This window comes from Opisthorchis viverrini (assembly GCF_000715545.1).
Source record: "Opisthorchis viverrini unplaced genomic scaffold opera_v5_109, whole genome shotgun sequence".
NCBI classification, from domain to species: domain Eukaryota; kingdom Metazoa; phylum Platyhelminthes; class Trematoda; order Opisthorchiida; family Opisthorchiidae; genus Opisthorchis; species Opisthorchis viverrini.
This window is the reverse complement of record NW_008751764.1, coordinates 90,495-98,340: the sequence shown is the minus strand read 5'-3', so window position 1 is coordinate 98,340 and position 7,846 is coordinate 90,495. Positions and strand designations below refer to the sequence as shown.

General features: G+C 44.8%; 2 protein-coding genes across 2 annotated transcripts in view; one reads left to right on the top strand and one right to left on the bottom strand.

The window, feature by feature from the left end:
- The window catches only part of T265_05614 (hypothetical protein), a gene marked incomplete at both ends in the record, with an annotated part of 36,033 nt that extends 33,490 nt beyond the window's left edge, over window positions 1-2,543 (top strand). The window contains one exon of the mRNA XM_009170673.1: window positions 2,141-2,543. Within this exon, the coding sequence (XP_009168937.1) occupies window positions 2,141-2,283 (143 nt within the window). The remainder of the gene's footprint in view (window positions 1-2,140) is intronic.
- Window positions 2,544-2,893: 350 nt separating this feature from the next.
- T265_05613 (hypothetical protein) overlaps window positions 2,894-7,846 on the bottom strand; it is a gene marked incomplete at both ends in the record, with an annotated part of 31,038 nt that continues 26,085 nt past the window's right edge. The window contains 4 exons of the mRNA XM_009170672.1: window positions 2,894-3,587; window positions 4,766-4,875; window positions 4,996-5,387; window positions 5,483-5,557. Coding sequence (XP_009168936.1) covers window positions 2,983-3,587; window positions 4,766-4,875; window positions 4,996-5,387; window positions 5,483-5,557 — 1,182 coding nt within the window. The remainder of the gene's footprint in view (window positions 3,588-4,765; window positions 4,876-4,995; window positions 5,388-5,482; window positions 5,558-7,846) is intronic.

Genomic DNA, 7,846 nt, shown 5'->3' with positions numbered 1-7,846 from the left:
AGGCCAATCTATGCTCGAAAACCAAGAAGCACCGTGCCTCTCGGCTTTTCAGCAGGACGAAATCTCCATGAAAATTCCCAAACCTCTTCACACTACTGGCAGTTTACCAAGCAATCCAAATAAAGAACACGGGAGCACACGAGGTAGAGTCGACGATATTTCATTCGTGTCACAGCACGATATGGAAGCTGTCAGACAAGCACAACAACAAATTCACTAGAATCCATCACAGACAGAAGGCATGCAGCTTCTTTGGGGCCTGTCTTATTCTCGGAAGGATTGTAGACTAGACCATCGCTGACAGGCGACGAACTCAGGGATTCTTTGGGAGGTCAGCCGATTTTTCCAAAAAGCATATCTACTAAAACTATAGGGAAATGACTTAATATAACTCATCCATTCCATACCACATTCAGGAGTCTAGTTCTGCCTAGCACCAGTACTGTACTGCAGCTGATGGTGAAGATAATGACTTAATTACCCAACAGAACCTCGCTTTGAACGTAAATAAACTTGCACCTGAAAAGTTCAGCTACCATTGTGCAATGGCGAGTGACCAAGATAAACAGTACGTTTCGAACACCCGAAATTTGTGAAGTGAATCCTTCGTTCCAGAAGAAGATTCCACTTTGAGAGAATAGTAGACTAGCGCTGGACAGTAATATGATTCAATGAGGTCCCGTTAACCATACAACTTTTATTTCCAGAAAGCACGGCGTTTTTTAAGATATCCAGAGAGAAATCTTGGCGACTGCGATTGAAGAACGTTTGCAACCGAATTGCACGGCTCAACGAATAAACGAACGGCTTTTTTGGTGCTTCACTAGTAATTTAAAGAACGCTCGATGTCAAGATAGGAGGCCCTGAATGAAGATATGAAAGATGTGTGGTTTAGTGACGGAAGTCGAATGTCCGCGGACACCTTAACCCCGTGTCGAGCGAACTTTAGACTTCTGTCTAGACAGTAAGATTTTCACCACGACACTGGGGTTTCGACAATCTTAAGCATGGAAAAATATTGTGAAAAATACTGGGAATTTGACTTAAAAAGGTGATAATCCAACGGATAAACTTGGGAAGAGCAAAGCCAATCCGTTGTCTGCATTCAGTGCAAGTAGTTGAACGACGAATGCTCCTGGGCCTCAAATTAACGCTTTTAAACAAAAAGTTAATAGACTTTCGCGAATTAAAAAAGGTATAGCTACTTATTATTATTTCCGGATCTGTTCATGAACTTCGCGTGACCTATCTAGCTGTCTTCCAACATCGCTTATGTGATACAGATTGGGTCTAAGACAGTTTCGCTATGAGAGTCAATATCATGAGGTTGACGGAAACTCGGGGACTGCGCCTACCTGATGAGCCCCAAGAAGGGCGAAATTGGTCGTGGGCTGTCGAAGAGTTTTCAGCAACCTTGTGAGTAGTATCCTGTATGAAAATATACTGCGATATCTCGAATATCGTGCCAACTGAATCATGAGGTGGCCTGTGTGCACCACATTCAATTGTAGAATATCATAAACGAGAGATTCATTTGAGTCTCTCGTGAAAACTAAATTGATTTGCAAATTAGTGTATTTCTCGAAAACAGTCCAATTTGAGTTCAAGTAGATCATAAGGTTGACGGAAACTCGGGGACTGCGCCTACCTGATGAGCCCCAAGAAGAGCGAAACCGGTCATGGGCTGTCGAAGAGTTTTCAGCAACCTTGTGAGTAGTATCCTGTATGAAAATATACTGCGATATCTCGAATATCGTGCCAACTGAATCATGAGGTGGCCTGTGTGCACCACATTCAATTGTAGAATATCATAAACGAGAGATTCATTTGAGTCTCTCGTGAAAACTAAATTGATTTGCAAATTAGTGTATTTCTCGAAAACAGTCCAATTTGAGTTCAAGTAGATCATAAGGTTGACGGAAACTCGGGGACTGCGCCTACCTGATGAGCCCCAAGAAGAGCGAAACCGGTCATGGGCTGTCGAAGAGTTTTCAGCAACCTTGTGAGTAGTTTCCTTTATGAAAAAGAGTCAATATTGCTTGTGAAGTTGACAAACTACTAGTGAGCTGGATTGATCGAAACCTCACAATTGATAACTGTCAACAATAATCATATTTTAGAGAGATTATTTTCCTTTCAGGTTCTTCAAACTGGAGAGCAAAAGAAAAGTGTCGGGAGATATCAGCAGCTACCATCCCACGCTTCACAGAGACGCGGCTTCATGTTTCTCCAAAGGAAAGTAAAAACCCACCGTCGCCACGGCGACACCAGGCAACCGAGTGACTTCTTTATCCGATACAGAATGATTCCTAATGCGCCGACTAAAGTGGGAGTTATCCACTTATTCAGATTGTTCACCTCAATCGTTGTATGACTCTTTTGCACGAAAAAGATTGACGAGCTGAATCGAAGCTGGAAAGTGCTGCACAGAACTCAAGAATAAATTTGACGGTCTGAGTTGAACCACGAAAGATTCTGTTTTGCTTTGACTGGAATGACATAAAATGGAAGGATAACTTTGAGGAACTCAGGGAGAGTCCTACTCGGGCACCCATTAGTTTATAGAAGAGATAAGCTGTTTCTGGATCAGAATGGACGTAGATAGGATCGATAGACATCCATATAGTAAAGTACACATCACCAAACGTGATGGTGGCTGGACAACGTGGTGAACGAGGACAGGGTGTGACAACAATCACTACACGTTTTCAAGCTTGCACTACTATTGTATAGCTATCAGTCGAAAATATCAAGGCAAACGGATCGTACGGATTTTGTTGTCTACGAAAATCATTCAATCCTATGAGCCTCAGAGAAGAGAGTAAGAGCAGTCTTGGGCATTACTACACATTTTGATTCCGACTGGCCCGAGTCGAAACGAGAATACAATCGTCTCATGATCATGGATTCATCTATTCACAGAAGCCAAGAGGGAATATACAGAAAGAGAGATTGGCATAGAGGGGAGCGAGACAAACCAGATTAAACAGACTCATTCCGAGAGGTAAGCCCACTTTGTTCAAGCTCGGCAAAGAGTTTGTTAGCGGCAGTCTCAACCTCTGGCCGATCATCCTCTAGTGCTTCAGAAAGAGCGGTCAGTGCATCAGATACCAGACAATGGGCCGTGGACATCCCTGCTTCATCGCCATTGGACAAACGATCAAACGTTCGTTTTAGGAGACGGATTGCAGATAGCCGAACAGACCAATGGACGCCTTGAGTGATGCGATGTGCCAAAGCAGAGCCCAGGGGACGTAACAGGGCCTCGTCACCAGAAATGGAGTCTACCAAAGCATCTAAGGTCTGCGTAAGCTGTGAGTCGGTGATGGCTGGTGACTTTACCACCTCTTCAGCATCCTCTAGACGCGTAATATCCAACAACGCAATGAACGCCGAGGGGAGTTCCAGCAGTGACACACCACCAGAACCGACATCCAAGGAGTTTGTGTTTTCAACCTCTACCACCAACCACCTACGTAAACAACCGACGGCGGATAGTGCAGCTTCGAGCGCCTCAGCGGGAACTCCACGGGATAAACGTCCAACACACGACTTCAGATGCAGCTTCTCACCTAGTCTACGGAAGCCTGTGAAGAGTGAGGGGTAAAGGAAGTCTAGTAAGAGAGATGACGGAGAATAATAACAAACGAAATAATAACCGTTCAGCCGTAACACAATTTCGGTGCCTAGCTGCCATTCTACCCGAACGAATCACGAGGGCTGAACTACTGCCAGGTTGCCCAAGCCTAGACAGGAGTCGAGAGGCAGAGGTCGGGTTTGAACCACGGACCTTCCGGTCACGCTCTTAACACAGCCGTGTGCAGATGGTGTTAGCGGATACATTTACGTGCGCCCAACCCGAAAACTTTACTGGTGATTGACCCATTTATACGGATTTGTTCCGAATCCAACGGATCCGAGTCCAGTCTAGATTCTTGTATAACGTTCGGCAATAGTGTGGAACAGCAAATCCTACTCTATTATTACTGAGGGTATATTGCGTAAGTATTGACCTACACCTAGACCGCCGTGATGGAATAGCTTGCGGGTTCATTGTATGAATATTCGGACAGCGGTCAACGGGACATTAATATGCCAGTCGCTGGACAACGAGGACAAAGTCCGCATTGTACATCAAACGAGTACGAGGGGTAGCGAAGCGATTTCTGTGTATGAAGCCAAGTTATCTCATGCTAAGAAGCAAAGCGTCAGACGCAGTGTGAACACCTATAGATAGCAAACTGAATGTGCTCCCTGGATGAGTCAGTTTGAGAAAACAGAGAACGGCCCTGCGTTCAACGGCAAATTTACATTAAACTATAACACGGGAATTGGTTGTGTGTTGAGTGGACCCCAACATTTAAAAACTGCAGTTTGATGACGGAAATGACTTAGAACAGAGCTGACAATTCGCGATGCCAAGCATCGTGCAGGGTCTTTCAAGCAGCAGTGTCAAAAATGAATGCATCGTCTGAGAATCATCTTGATTAGTTTTCACTGGATACTTTATTTCTTCTCAGAGAGAAGAGAAACCTGAACACTGTATCACTCATAGGCTGTGTTAACCTACAGAGTTAGCACTCAATAAGCGATGGAAATAACCACTACAGATACGCTAACGGTTACCTGCCGCAACCAATGGTGACGGTGCGGGTGTGTGGGCGACTGCACCTCCAGCTTCCTAAGGCCTATGCCCAAGAACCAAGAATGACCGATAGGCTCACAGACGTAATTCACTGTTGACAGTAGGGTGTTAATGACTTACTCTTGCGGTTGTGACCCGACAGAATGTGGAAGGTTAAAACAAGGTAGTCCACAAGGCTGATTTGTTTGCTAAGCTCCGAGAATTCTTCAGTTGCGATGCGATTTGAAAGGCTGAAAATGGTAACGTGATCATGCACATATCACCAAGGGTTTTGAGGGTACGAAGCAAGACGGTACGAAAAATTCATAAGATGAAGTGAAGAATGATGAAGGAACATAAACAGAACTTACTCTGTGAAAACGTGGTACAGAAGTGAAAGTCTGTTGAGGACTTTGCACACATAAACCTCTTCAGAGGATGACTTTTTGCTGGTGTTTGTCACCCATTGGATGAGTAACGTACAAAGTCGCAGACGGGTTTCACCTGGCACTGCTGATAGAAGTGATGCCAAGGCACGATGCAACGCAGAATGCAATGATGGCTGATTCGTGCGTGAGATACGTGTCGCAACACGCAGTGTAGATGCCAGTGTGTCACGAAGAAGCTCGGGTTGGGTTACAGAGAGGTGCAACATTTCTTCAGTTAGTTGTGCTTTCGTTGAGTGAATCACGTTTGAGGTTGAAGAGGGCTTGGCAGATTCAGCCAAATCTCCTAAGAAGATGAAGCATCCTTGTAGGATAGCCTGAACGATATACACAGAGAGGAAGGATTAGTTGGTATGTGTGCCCAGTGAGCTAAGAATTAATAAACTGCAACAGAACATGGCAAACAACTTACTGCATTCGAAGTAGCCAGGGCAGAAGCGATAACACGTTGCAAAATAGGCAATAAACTGACGATATCCGTGACATACTGGAGTGGGTTGTTGCAAAAAAAATGAAATAACCGAACCAGTAACGTGGCAATAAACTGACGATATCCGTGACATACTGGAGTAGGATGCTGCAAAAAAAAATGAAATAACCGAAACCAGTAACCTTGAATTCACATAGAGCAGAAAACACAAGTGTACATACGAGTCGTCAACCGGCCAAGCAACGGCCGGCTGGACTAGAATACATATTGAAAGGTTATCGAGAAACCGATGATTATCATGAGTGCGCCACCAACATAAGGACTACATGAAGCTTTGACTTCTGTTCACACATAGCAACACCAATCAGCTGACTACTTACCAGCCGTACAAGCTGGAACACATTCTGTATGCCTGAGGTTTCAAAAAACGGCTTTCTTAAAAAATATTGAAAGCCTGATCTTGACAATAAATGAGAGGTGGATAGTGGACGAGTTCAGCACAGCTCAGCTAATAGGCATCTACCCTACCAATCATCCGATGCGTCACAAACCACGTTGAAGATACCGCAAAATCTCAGGACGGCGGAAGAATTGTGCCTAGGAGTCATAGGATCAGAGCTGACGAAGCAGCCAAACAAGGTAGGCGTAGAGTCACCAACTATATCACAATATTTTGACTCCGCAGCTCCTAGAGCAAGACAGTAGAATCCATTCTGCAAGTGGCCGCTCAGATAGTAAATGATACCTGTTTCGAAGGTGTCCTGGAAAGCTTGGAAACCATTGATTTTTACAAGTGCTAAGTGATGCGTAATCCAAAATCTTCCTGTTCCCGTTGTTAATTTGCCTAATTCACCGCATAGCAATCGACTCCCACAATAGGGTAGAACAGTTCCTTATAGACTGCATCGTACAAAGGGCAATCGTTTGCGGTCGAATGTATATGGAACCGATTTCAGAGGACGCAATTCAGGACCTAGGTAGTTCTCGCATCCAACAGGTGAAGGAGAATTCCGAAAGTAAGGACGCAATGAAGCATACAAAGAAATCCCACAAGGCAACGGAGGCCTCATGTTCAAGTTGTTGTATAGTAGAGGAGTAAGCGTCAAGACCGCTCATGAAGCGCTAAAACGTGTTTCTAGCATTTCAGGCCCCACCCAGTCAAGGGTACTAGTACACAGGTGAGAAAGCTGGAAGTAAACAGCTACCTATGATTACATTAAAAAAAACAACTGGTAACTTGCCGTAAATGGCTAACGAGGGTGGTGATCTGCTTCAGAGTTGACCCGGAACGCTCGGGGTTGGCCCCTGTAATGGAGGCAAGATCTGTTTGGCTCAGATAGAATACCAAACTGAGCAGTTGATCAGACACGGGGGCTATGTCGTCGGACTGCGAATGGGTATGAATCTGTAGCCAATCGCCGCAAGTGGAACTGGACCCATATGAACTGATAGTCTTGGACTGTGAACGCCTGTGTACGATTGCCAGTTCAAGAAGGTTTGCCAACAGTGTCAAGCCAGCCTATGAGAGGAGAAATAGGGGAAATTTCACATATCGTCTGCTAAGCACGATCCACCGTGTAGCTGCGAAACCCTATTAAACCACACAAAAGTATAACGGATAACTCACAACACAGGTGGTCATTCAAGCTAAGCACAGATGGTTGATCGAGCCACGATAACATACTCATTGTGTGAGCTCAGGTATTATTGTCCATCATCTGTCAGACCCGTTTCCATGTTCACAGAGGTTCAAGGCATTCACACTAATCACATACAAACGCTCTACATCCTACGTACCAAATCTCATTGCTGTTGCTACCATCACCTTTGACCTTCCACAGTAACTCTGGATGTCTGATGACTCACTGTGTTCCAATCGGTCCTCTTGGGCCTATTCATTCCTATATAATTCATGTGTTTACAGGTATCCAACAATCGTTGAATTCCCTCCTGGCTGGCACAATTTCTGTGAGGAGGCTGATCCTAATGCAAACCTGAAATCAGGACGACCTGGTACCTTTATTAATTCGCAGGTTACCACAGGAACAGGATAGCGTGCGATATAAGATGTGGCACGGGAAATGAAATGAGGAACCAATGGCTAGGGACCAGTTGCAGCGAGAAGTTGCCACAATAAGGACCATCATCATCGACAGCATGACATCAGTGTTCAACACCGATGCTTCACTGCCGTACAACCATGATTTATTTGAAAGCCTTATAGCGAAAAAAAGAATAAAGGTGGAAGGGGGGACGTAGTGCAAACTTAACACAATCATTCCGAGGTGCCTACACCTCCAGACATTCACTCAGGCAATCTGGATAGAAACTGACAACAAGAACGCC